Genomic DNA, 12,628 nt, shown 5'->3' with positions numbered 1-12,628 from the left:
GACGCAGAGGGGAGCGCTTGGTGTAGGGATGCAGTTTGGAATGGTTTCTCAGCTTCTTTATTGGCATTGCATTATCGGTGGATGGATCCGCTAGGGACAATGAGTTGCTCTCTCGTATGGATCTGTGGATATCTATATATAATACGAATAATACTGACTATTATTGGGCCCAAAATAACCAATTAAGTGATGCATACACAGGCAAACTTGGATAAAAAAAGAAACTGCGCCCTCTGCTGTTTATCTTACTAGCCTCACCTGGGGACTTTTTTTTTTCTTTTTTCTTTTCGTTCTTTTTCCAGAAATCCACTTCGGAGGTTGTCATTTTACAGGGCAAGGGAGAACAATTCCCAGCGGGGGATTTTAAAGCCGCTTTATTTGGAAAAGCCGGAGGCTGCGTTCCCCATCGTATAGATTTCCAGAGAGTAGAGGCTTTTGTTCCGAGTCCCCTTCCCCGGTCTCCTGGCCCAGGCACGGGCACCGGCCTCACTGGCTACCACACTCTGTCGATCTTCGGAATGGAAAATTCTGAGTAGGATTCAGCATTTCACTCAGCATATGGTGTATCTGGCAGTAGCTTTGCTCTAGAAATAAGGCCCTAGTTTATGACTGAAAAGACTGAGTTTTCTTATCTTTCAGAAATAGGGGGGAAAACAACAACGCCAGAAAGATCTGACAAACAAAACCTTTGATTCAAATGTACTTACCAGTGAGGCTGGTTAGAAAAAGTTTTCCCCGACATTCTCTTTGTGGGAGGAGGGGCAAGGCTCGGGGGATTTGTCTAGCCCTGGGAAAGCATGTCTAACCCCCGGGAATTAGCAAGCCCTGGTTTCAGCAAGTATTTGAACGGTGTCACTTTGCCTAATAGACCCCCACCCCCTTGTCTTTGGCAAAAAGAAAGAACAAAAAAAAGCAGCTCCATAGCTGCCCACGACTTTGGGGGGAGGTACGCACTTTCCGTGTTGCATGAGGAGAAAATTTGAATCCGTGCATGTGGATCACAATACAAAGAACATAATTCATCAGGCGTTTCACGTCATGCTGTCCCAGCTCCCGTGCACCGGGTGCATTTCTGTCCTTTTCTGGGTGTCATGAAGTGAAAGACCAACATGAGGGCGTTCGGAATTCCATATGTTTGTCTGTTAATTTGGTGATATTTCCTATAGTGGAAATTAGGTGGGATAATCTTAAAATTTTATAGGAAAAGACTTTATTGGCACAGAAAGCTGTCTTTCTATTGAGATGTTTGTTTTGCCCGCTTTCCCTGGGCATGTGCGTGGAAGTGATGCAGGCTACCTTTATTTTTTAAGAAGAGGCAAATAATGTCTTTTGCAGTGTCCTGTGGTATATTTGTAACTGGAGCAAATACCTGTCTTTGCTTCTATTAATGTTCAGGGGAAAATAATCAAGTAACATACTTCAAAAATTAAGCTGTTACCCATTTAGTTGCTATGTTGTCGAAGTGTTGAAAGATTTCGGGAGAGAGTTTTAGTTGCAAAAGCCCCAAGTCGCTCAGGAAGAAATAAAATTGCGTTCAACTCAAAAAGTCAATTGTATGTTCACAGAAAAATTAGTGTGTGTGTGTGTGTGTGTGTGTTTGTGTGCTGCATTGTACTGTAGTTCAGTAAGAGATTTAGCATACTTTAAAAGTAATTTAATCTTCAGACCCCAGAGTTTTGTTTCCAAACTTCAGGTGGGTGTACATTTCCTCCTCTGTGCTCTTTAACCCTCGGCTCTCCGGACTTCCCTGCAGGAGAAGGCAAGGCTTGCTGTCCTGCGATCATGAAGCAACGGGTTTCTTTAGGCTTCACCGCTTCTGAAATGATGGTGTGAATGATCCCACCTTCCCGCATCCTGCCAAGTAGATGCTGACGAATTCTCTCAGCAGCCTTCTCTCAGGCAAGCCGAGCTCTTCCCCATACAAAGGTGTGCTGTTTGCTTTTATTAAGAATCTCATGATAGGCAGTTGCTCCTAAGAGCCAATCAAGTCTGAGTAGAAAAAAATGTCAATCACGTTGCAGAACATGTTAAATCCCTTATATTTTGAGAGACAGTTAACAAAAGGAGAGAAGCAAAACATTTCTGGACAGGAGGACAAGAAAAGGCTCACTTCGCAGCCACTAAATAAATGCGAAGAACATTCATTATACTTAACCGCCTGATCTAGTCAAGCTCATCAGGGCAATGTTGGAAGCTGCTAATTTTGACAGGTGATAGAATTTGTGTACAGCATTATTTATATGCTTCAGTCAATGGACTATGATGATCGTCTTTTTGTTCCTTCCCATTCAAAAGCAAGTGTATTTATAAAACCCTTCACGTCTATGAGGAATGAGTCAATCGCTGTCTATTTCAGGTGCCCCAAGAGCTGAGTATTTATGGCATAAATAGCCTACTACCAACACCCCCACCTCTGGGGGAGATTATATAACAGAACGAGTGGGGAAAGCCAGCTAGAGTCTGTGGATTCACTCTCAGTATTTTCCTCTCCGTTGATGAAATTGGCGATTGGTTTTGGACTGTAACTGCCCATCGTTTGGGTCTTCGTTACCTGCATGTCGCCTTTGGGGAAGGCTCCTTGTCTGCTGCAAGGGAGGGCCCGTGAACTACCCGGGGCAGAGTTGACCAAGGAGGAGGGGGATTAGCTACAGAATCCTGGAGAAAGATCATGTTCCATGTGTGCGAGGCCATGTGATAGGCTGTTTTAGTCCAGATCAATAGCACCCATCAACTTGAGGGCATGACACAATTTTACATTTTTATGTGGGCGCTGCACATTTATACACCAGTCAGAGAGCCAGGGAGAGCTCCCAGCATGTTAATGGGCATTTTTATCCGAGAGGACTTCTCAGCGCCCAGGTAGAGAGATGCTGGCATAATTGGATTCGTGGTGAGTTCCCAAGGTTTGCAAAGTCAAGAGCTAGAATAGGGGCTGCCCAGGGCGCTTCTGGAGCTGCCAGGAGGGAGGTGATGCGCACACCTGGGACACATTCAAAGCCCACATCAGGTAGCAAGCAGTTCCGTCCTGGGCCAGAAGGGGTTCTTTTAGATCATTAAATCCCCAAAGATGTCATCGACTGCCCTTCTCCTAATCGGGTTGCCTAGCCGTTTGCCACCACGACCTAGGTTTTAAGAAGCTATTGGTGATTTTAACCTACTTGCAAGCATAGCCAGATGGGGACCGGTGCCATCAGGTAATAATAGACGTTAAAAGCAATGTTTTCACATGGTTTTATTTTCTTTGAAAACTCCACAACTAATGCAGAATTCATGTTGATGGTGGAGGTTTCTGTGTGCCATGGAAGTTCATAGCTTTGATTTCCTATTAATCTTATATTAAGAGGATTTTGCACCTGTGTATGTTGCACTAGCAACTAAGGCAGCGGTTCTCAACCTGTGGGTCGCGACCCCTTTGGCGGTCGACGACCCTTTCACAGGGGTCGCCTAAGACCATCCTGCATATCAGGTATTTACATGACGATTCATAACAGTAGCAACATTACAGTTATGAAGTAGCAACGAAAATAATTTTATGGTTGGGTCACAACATGAGGAACTGTATTTAAAGGGCCAGAAGGTTGAGAACCACTGAACTAAGGGAACCCTAATATGAAGGATGCGTGCTGGGTGAGGCATGTTCGCATCTAGAAAATGAGGATGGAATCAAAGAACTCTGGCGACCCTCCTCTCCTGACCTATACCCTGCCGTGGCTGGTGTCCCTCTCCATGTCAATGGGAGCTCATTAAATGGAAATCCGCAGCCCGCCCGGGCCATGCCGTATTAGTGCTTGCCAAGGCCTGACATTTTTAATACATTAATAGTACGTCTGTAATGGAATGGAAAACTATTAATCACAACTGGTTATGTGCCAGAAATGGAAGCTATAATTGGCTGCCTCTTGTCAGGGACGGCTGTCGCACAGGCCGGCAAGGGCCTCGTATTCAAATATCTTGCACTCCTCTGCATTTTCCCTTGTCAGTTCTCTAAATCCGATCAATGGTCTAGTCCATAATTCTGTGTAATGACCATCATTATCATTCCCGTAGAGTTTAATGAGAGTCCGTCACAGTGGATGGCTATCCCGTCAGGAAATGGAAATAGGTTCACATACATTTCCTTCGTGTCCACATTTCCCATGGGCCTGTATACCAGTGATGGCGAACCTTTTGAGTTCAGCGTGTCAGCATTTTGAAAAACCCTAACTTAACTCTGGTGCCGTGTCACACATAGAAATTTTTTGATATTTGCAACCATAGTAAAACAAAGATTTATATTTTTGATATTTATTTTATATATTTAAATGCCATTTAACAAAGAAAAATCAACCAAAAAAATGAGTTCGCGTGTCACCTCTGACACGCGTGTCATAGGTTCGCCATCACTGCTGTATACAGTCACCCTTTATTTTGTGGTGGCGCGAGGGCCACATGTGGATAAAGACAGTAATCCAGAAGAAGTGGTTTCGGGGGGTAACTTCCATTGGTTTAAAAAAAAAGTGCAGTAGCCTCAGGGAGAATTCAAATATGTACTTGGGGGTCATCATTTTTTTTAATCTTTATTGTTGAAAGTATTACATATGTCCCCCCCCTTTTTTATTTTGGTGGGGTCATATTTTTGAAAGAATATTAAGAATTAACTCCTAGTGCTTAGTCACTTCAGAGTCATTGCCACCCAGGTCAGGTTTTCAAGAACATATGGTCCTTGATAAATAAGTTGCTGTGCATTTGACACTAAGAATTGCAGTGAATTTCTGGTTGAGTGGATTTTATACCGTAGTGCTTCCGTTGTAACACTCCACACACACACACCATGAAAGTGTTGTTTCTGGTTATAATAAAGCAGCAAACACTGTTGAAACATCATCTGGAAAATGTGCATTTATACTATTTTAACACCTCTTCAGATCATTACTTGTCACAGTGGTGGATGTTTCCAAAAATATCAACTTAACATCTACTAGTGAATCTGACACACACACACACACACACACACACACACACACACAAAATAGAAAACTGTAGTAGCCACATCACATGCTCCTCAGGGAAGTTTTCCTTTTTAGCTTAAGATTTCCAATCATGCTCAACACGCAGCGTAGTCTTTCCGTTACAAGGAGGAGGCAGATTCAAATGGGTAGTTGATCCATGCTTAGACAAACTGCTAATTATTGCTTCCCAGGAACTCCACTGTTCAACTTTTCCTAATAGGAAATATCACAATTTGCAGCTGTATGATAACATTTTATGAATGGGATATAATGAAAATGGTGCTTGCATCCATAAAGCAATTATTATAAATTACTTTGCTATGGAAACACAATTCAGCCATCTGCTGGCATTTCATGGTTTCCGTGGCTCCGTTCATTTTAAGATGGTGCGTTATTAAAATACAGCGGGTTCCTTTTATGAGGTTGTTTAAAGATAGGCAACGCCCATAGTGAACCTGCTTCATGTCACTCGGAGGGTCTCCGAGGCTGTTTTCTGGAACTCTGGGCTTTTTGCCCTTTTTCAGTGATTTCGAAAATAATGATTGGGACTGTGACAACATGGACCAACTAATTAAGCAAATACATGCTTTGAAACCTGGAATCCAACTTTTATCATTTGTTTACATATGGGCCGTGATCCCCCGCAAAGAGAAAAGTTGCCAGTTCAACCCACCAATGACTTATACCCATAGCCATGGAGGCTGCATGATCAGTTAAGCAAGAGTATTTTGCAACAGTCATTTTTATTTTCTCTTAGAATTAGTGCCATATTATTCTGCTTCCCGGCCTGTTAAGTCACCCTCAGCTATTTTTAAATGTGCATTTTAAATTGTGCGTTTTACTACCGAGCTTTTTGTTTTAAAGCGGCGTATAATATTCGCCTTTGGGACAAATTCTCTTCTGTCGCAGAAAGTAACTACAGATGCGGATGTCATGTCTGTAAAAAGATGCGAGAGAATAGAGAATTCTGAGGAAAGGAAAATTTTCTCCTTTGGTTTTATTTTGAATCTTTTTTTTTTTTCAGAGTTATTATCTTTATGACTAAATGCAACTGAACAAAAAGATGCTAAATTCTCCCAACCTCATGGGCAACTCTAAAGGGGCAGGCTAGTGCGAACAAAGCCAGTTTTCACTCCAGCTCACAAAAGCTGAGAAATGTACAAGCAATTGGGGTGTGTGTGTGTGTGTGTGTGTGTGTGTAAAATATTTTTTTTCCCCTTTGAGTGAAAGTAAAGGTTTATTACAGAAAAGCTCCCTGCTACAGGGAGGGGACCAACACGGGCTGCTGGGACAGTTCTTTTGACTAGGGGTCAATATGTGCCCTGCAAACTTCCCATTAGTTAGTTCGAAAAATTTGGCCCTAGCAACATTCATACATTTTAGACTTCAGGATTCCTGAGTTCCTGCTCATTTTCCCTGCCCTGTGTGTTCATCCTGGGATGGAGGCCCTTTGTTCTCGTGATTTCATAAGGGACAGGGTGTGGCTGATCTACTGGTTTCTGCTATGAATCCCTAACTGCTGTTAGGGAAGAGGGGCTAACAGGGGTGGGCAAACTTTTTGACTCGAGGGCCACAATGGGTTCTTAAACTGGACCGGAGGGCCGGAACAAAAGCATGGATGGAGTGTTTGTGTGAACTAATATAAATTCAAAGTAAACATCATTACATAAAAGGGTACGGTCTTTTTTTTTTTTAGTTTTATTCATTTCAAACGGGCTGGATCCGGCCCTCAGGCCGTAGTTTGCCCACGGCTGGGCTAGGACCACTCTGCTTCTGACTGGGAAGGGGCCTTGTTGATGGCAACAGTTGTTAGGGCTCCATCGGAGGTGGGCGATCTAGGGAACCACAGACCATAAGGGCTGTCATTCGGGGTTCCATTTTCATGACCACTTGCAGCTTGATGGATTCGTTCTGTAGGATCTCGCTGGGGCCTCCAAAGATGATATCCAAAATTTCTGTTCGGGTCCGAGTCTGTTGTCTCGTGAAATGGAAGCATGAGTTCATGGACAAAGAGATGAGAGAAAGTAAAGGTTTCTTTCAGCAAAGCTCCATGCTTCAGGGAGGGGACCCAAGTGGGTTGCCAGGCAGGCACTGGGAGATTTCTAGGGGCTCTTTGCCAAGAGATAAAAGGCATACAGGTAGCTTCCATGTCTTTGTGGTAAAAGCGCTCATTTCCCCCATTGTTCTGGGAGATTTTCTAGCCCTCCCACATGTGAGACATGCTTCAGGCCAGCTCCTTGCTCTCAGTTTGGTGAAGATGGAAATAAAGTTTTTGAAGTGAAAACCTGTAACTCCCCCAGAACACACACACACACACACACACACACACACACACACATACCACACATCACATACATGTCTTGGTGACATGCAGGAGTTTGATCCTTCCTATTGAAATTCCCCCCCAGTGGGAATGATTTCTCTGGTCTGCTCACTTCATCACAGCAGCTGAGTCAAGGTGACCCATAGCCCACCCATTTGCTTTATGTTGCATCCAACCTCCAAACTATCAACCTTTCCTGTAGTTGGCAATTCATTGATTCAAGGGCAGTAACTCTTCTTATTATTGTTTCTACAGGGGTGTTGGTGCCAGAAGAAGAGAATGATTGACGGGACACAGACACCAGTGAGAGACACTCACCCTCTTGCTTCCGATATTGACACCTGAGTGTGTCCCAGCAGCCCTGGTGAGCCGCGAACACTCGGGATCTCCAAGGGTGATCGGATGCTCAGCCAGAGAGCCACCCCTTTGCTGAATCACGATCCGCAACCGGACATCTTTTACAAAAACCAACTGGAACCCATCGAGTAGATATGTTCTAGGACAGCAACAAGCCCACAGGCTGCTGTTAACGCCCACTGCACCAGTATGTTAGCTTTCCACCAAAGTCCTCCAGATCCCTGAGCGCGCCCAGTATCTCAACCCTTCACGGTCAGTTTTGGCATCGACTTTGAGGTCCCATCCTCTTTTTTTTTTTTTATATCCGGCCCTACCTACGTGGAGACATCCATGTGTGTGTAAAATAGACAGAGGCCAAAGATAAGCCAAACCCGCGCCAATTCCCGCCAAGATTGCCAAGAATTTAGAGATGTATTTGTCAAGATTCCTGTCCATTCACGCCCTCTGGGTTACAGTGTCGTCGGTGATGCAGCCCTACCCCCTGGTGTGGGGACATTATGATGTGTGCAAGACCCAGATCTACACGGAAGAAGGCAAAGTGTGGGATTACATGGCCTGTCAGCCGGAATCCACGGACATGACCAAGTACCTGAAAGTGAAGCTGGACCCTCCCGACATCACGTGCGGAGACCCTCCCGAGACGTTCTGTGCGATGGTGAGTGAGGCCACCCCTTTGAATAGAAGGTTTCCTAGTCAGTGGGGGCTTGTGGTGCGTGACTACCAATGTGGTGAGTCAAAGACTTAACCCATCAATAAGCTGGATCTGTGGGTGGGGTCCATTAGGGCAGCAGGCTCACTGCATCCCAGTGCAGGCTAGTCCCATCTGGGACCACCAGTGACAGTGTGCTGGAGCCTCTGGACCTGACCTTCTGCTTTCCAGAGGTTTCACGGAGACAAGGCCACTGTATACAAGTTGTCAAAGGACACGTCCAGCTGCAGTTGAGTTTCGGATTGGAGGGGGGATCTGATCAGGCTGTATGTGGTATGATAGGGTCCAGAGAAAACCTATGGGCGAACCACCCTCCACCGCAGAGGTTCCTCCCTGTGGGGGCTTCAGGCCAGTCCCAGCTTTCACAACTCGAGGCTAGAGTGGATGTCATGGTTTTCCTCCTCAGGAAACTGCTGGGATGTGGAACTCTTTGGTTAGGAGACCAGAGAGAAGAGAAGCAGGGGCAGAGAGAGGGGCTAACGTGTTGTGGGAGCTTTGCCAGCGGCGTCTTTATTATTATTATTATTATCTTTTTATTGTTGGAAGTGTTAAAGTCCTCCTCCTTTTCCCCCCATTAACCTCTTCCAGCCCGCTCCTGTACACCCCCTCCCCCCTCAGGCCCTCACCACCCCATTGCCTGTGTCCACAGGTTATGCATATATGCATACAAGTTCATTGGTTGATCTCTTCTCACCCACCCTCCCTGCCTTCCCTCTGAGGTTCAAGAGTCTGTTCATGCTTCTATGTCTCTGGGTCTATTTTTGATCATCAGTTTATTTTGTTCATTAGATTCCACCTCTGAGTGAGATCATGTGATACTTATCTTACCATTTGCAACAGCATGGATGGACCCGGAGAGTATGACGCTGAGCGAAATAAGCCAGTCAGAGGAGTCTTACTTGTCAGTTCTGCAGCCCCTTGTCTTCAAGGGTTGCGGTTTGCCATGGATGTTTTAGAGTTGAACGTTGGGATGTAGGGAATAAATCTGCTGGAGGTAAAGCAAGTCCTCACTTAACTTTGTTGCTAGGTTCTGCGACTTTAAGAGACACAACGTGTAACAAAACCAGGTGCCCCGAAGGCTAATTGGTAGAAACAAGAGTCAAATTCCGCCGGCATCTCACCAACATTATAAGTCGACAGCTTTGGATGAAACCATGTTATTGGGGGAGCTCCCGGGCTGTCCTTTGGATAAGCAGAGTCACAGAGTTCATTGTTTTCGTGGTGGGTAGGACACCTTTTCTGGATGGGAAGGGAAATGCTATGGGAAAGGTAACCCTGGAGTGTGACACACTGAATTTTCACAGGGACATTGCTGACAACACACCTCTAAGGTATGAGTAGAAGAGCTTGGTGATTGCAGTGATGTACGTGAATGTGCTAAGGAATTCAGGCAGCCTGTTCGTTCGGTGGAGGCCATTGCTTTTGTGTCATAGGTGGTCTTCATTCCATCCAGGGACCGCGATCCCATTTTTCACAGAGCAGATAGAAGTGTATGGCAGATTTTAATAGTATTCTTACCTGGCTTTATTATCCGGAACCTGGCCGGGCATTTTCAGGAGAGTGAAACGATTCATCAAAGGAGCATCTGTTAACAGTCCCCGGTTAGCATAAGATCATCCCAGACCTAGCAGAAGAGGTTTTGCAACAGGAAACGGATTATGAGCAATAAAGAGTGTTTGCACCTAAAAGCTAAGGGCTTGCCATTTTTCAGAAGTGCCTTTGGGGACTGGTTTGAATTATCACCTAAACCTGATTCTGTGGGGAGTGAGAGAAAGAGCTTGGCGATTAGGTGTCAAGATGACTAAAGTCCCCCAGGAAGACTAAGTATTTTAAAGGGAGGACCTGGCTCCCTGGGAGGCGGGCAGGCATGCGCTTTGCAAAGAAGTCTCCCCTTGGGTACCAGAGACCTCCAGGAGAGGAGTTCATTCAAACAGATTTGCAAAACTACAGTAAGTCTGTGAAAAGGGCAGGGGAGTGGTGGGCTTTATATAAGGCCTTTAATCATCTCTCGGGAAAGGTCACTAATCTGCGGGGAAATTGCATGCAGGTAATAGGTTGTATGATCTTTTACTCCTTACAGAACAGAGGAGTTCCGGGCCAGCTCTTCATATTATTATTTTTTATTTTTTAATATTTTTTTTAAATTGATTTCAGAGAGTGATTTATTTTTTAATATTTTTTTAAATTGATTTCAGAGAGTGGAAGGGTGAGGGAGGGAGAGATAGGAACATCAATGATGAGAGAGAATCATTGATCAGCTGTCTTCTGCACGCTCCCTACTGGGGATTGAGTCCTGGTTCATAGGTCGACTCTCCACCACTCAGCCATACCGGCCAGGTTCTTCATATTACTAAGAACACTCTAGCGCTGTATATAGGTTCTCCTGCCCTTGTAACAACATGCCACTTCTGGACGTGTTCAGTAATTTACACGTCTCAGTAAAATAGCGCATCTCCTTGTTCAGAGAGTATTTCCACGTGCACGGGCCCTGAGTGATGTGTTCAGTGGGTTGTTTGATGTGCGGCTTCCCCTTCTCAGCCTCTAGCCAGAGAATGCCTGCTCAGCCCTGTTCCTGTCCCTGGTGCCCAAAGGTGTGCTTGGGGGTCTGCCGCACGCCCCTTCCCCCCGTCACGGGTGGGAAAGGGGACGTTACAGAACTTCTCTCCCTGCCTTCCACAGGGACATGGTCTACGGCCCTAAACGAGCCAGTGCCTACCAGCCTATTGGCTAAGGGATGTCAGAGACCAAAGGGGAAAACAGAATTCAAATGATGCCCCTGAACTTCATCCCCTGGACTCACCTGTGTGCTCTGTATGGTCACACGAAACCCCACAGGACAGTCTTTTGAAAAGGCCACATTGTACTAGATGCCACTGCATGGACGCCTTGGTGGGTTTCCGATTGTCAATGAGCCGAACCGATTCCCAAGGGAGAGTGCAAGGCGTGTGAGACGGTACCCATCGGGGCTGCGTTTGGACTCCTTAATATGCATATGATTGGCATAACGAATGTAATCACCCGTCCTGTGAATGCAGACTTTGGGACTGTGTGTGTGCCTGTGGTAAGCCAAGCCGGCGACAACGGCCCAGTGTGGAAGCGCGTTCTCTGGGCAGGTCCGGGCTCCCCACCCCAGGCGGTCAGGCTGCCTCCGGATGCTGTCATCTCAGACCCGCTGAGGGCTCCTTAGCCCCAGGTCTGATGGACTCCGGAGTCATTTGTGTCTCGACTGTCACGCTCTCCCCTCCTTGACACACGCATCCTACCTGCTCCCTCCGAGTCATTATGGCCCATTACATCAGGGGACCTGCCACCTGCGCACAGGCCCGCTTAGCCCTTATATGCAAATGTTTGCTGCAAAATGGTTTCAGCAATCACCTGCTCAGCCGGTGACACCCCTATTAGCTGTGACCACAGCAGTGCTGAGCACCAAGGGGACGTTCGGTCAGAGAAGTGCCCTAGCGTTCCCACGGCCCATTTATTTTCTATGAGGCTCAAGTTCACTGGCAATGCATTAAGGGTCTGTGCACCTGCTGTTTGCATTTGCTTCGTCGTCCTGTGTCATCCGTGAACGCCACACTTACTTTAGAGGGGATGTTTAAGAAGAAAGGGACCATGTAATTCCATTGGACAACAGATCTCTGCTTATTAGCCTGGGTGACCTACTTAATCGCTCTTCGGTGTCTGGTGATTTTAAGTTGTTGTATATTTATAAGACCAGCATTTTAAACATTAGTTTTATAGAAGAATTCTGCCGTTTCTACTCAGGATAATGGAATAGGGGGATATGCATAGATATAGATATAAACGAATATACAGGGTGTCCCCCAAAAATGTACACACACTTCACAGCTGATAGCTCGATTGGTGTTGCTTTCGTTTTGGATTTAACCCATTGGAATGAATGATTATTCAAAATGTGTATCATTTCTTGGGACACCCTATATGTACGAATTGTGCATATTGAGGTCATACATTTTCTTTTTAATTTAATATTACACATTTCTTTTAAGTTGGTGGTGGCTAAAAAATAGCTGTTTCTGTTCAGGGGGAAGGATCTGAAGGCAGAAGAGGGTTGAGCGTCCTGTCTCGGGCTGGGCTACCATGTTGGTCTGGGTCACAGCCTTCTCTGAGCCACGTAAAAGCTTCAGGTGGCGCCCCTCCGGCCGCTGCCATTGTTCTATGTGCATGAAGAGCAAATGGCATGCATGAACCTGGGAGCCAAGCTGAGGGACAACCCGGAGCTGTTCTTTG

At 45.7% G+C, this 12,628-nt stretch overlaps 1 protein-coding gene across 1 annotated transcript in view; it reads left to right on the top strand.

Moving 5' to 3' along the window:
* Nucleotides 1-12,628, top strand: part of NTNG1 (netrin G1) — a 202,783-nt gene that overhangs the window by 2,158 nt on the left and 187,997 nt on the right. Inside the window, exon 2 of the mRNA XM_005860123.2 lies at nucleotides 7,567-8,323. Within this exon, the coding sequence (XP_005860185.1) occupies nucleotides 8,078-8,323 (246 nt within the window). The 5' untranslated portion in view covers nucleotides 7,567-8,077. The remainder of the gene's footprint in view (nucleotides 1-7,566; nucleotides 8,324-12,628) is intronic.

Source organism: Myotis brandtii, unplaced genomic scaffold (genome assembly GCF_000412655.1).
Source record: "Myotis brandtii unplaced genomic scaffold, ASM41265v1 scaffold131, whole genome shotgun sequence".
In the NCBI taxonomy this organism is placed as follows: Eukaryota; Metazoa; Chordata; class Mammalia; order Chiroptera; family Vespertilionidae; genus Myotis; species Myotis brandtii.
The sequence above is the reverse complement of the archived record's forward strand: the minus strand, read 5'-3'. Positions and strand labels throughout refer to the sequence as shown.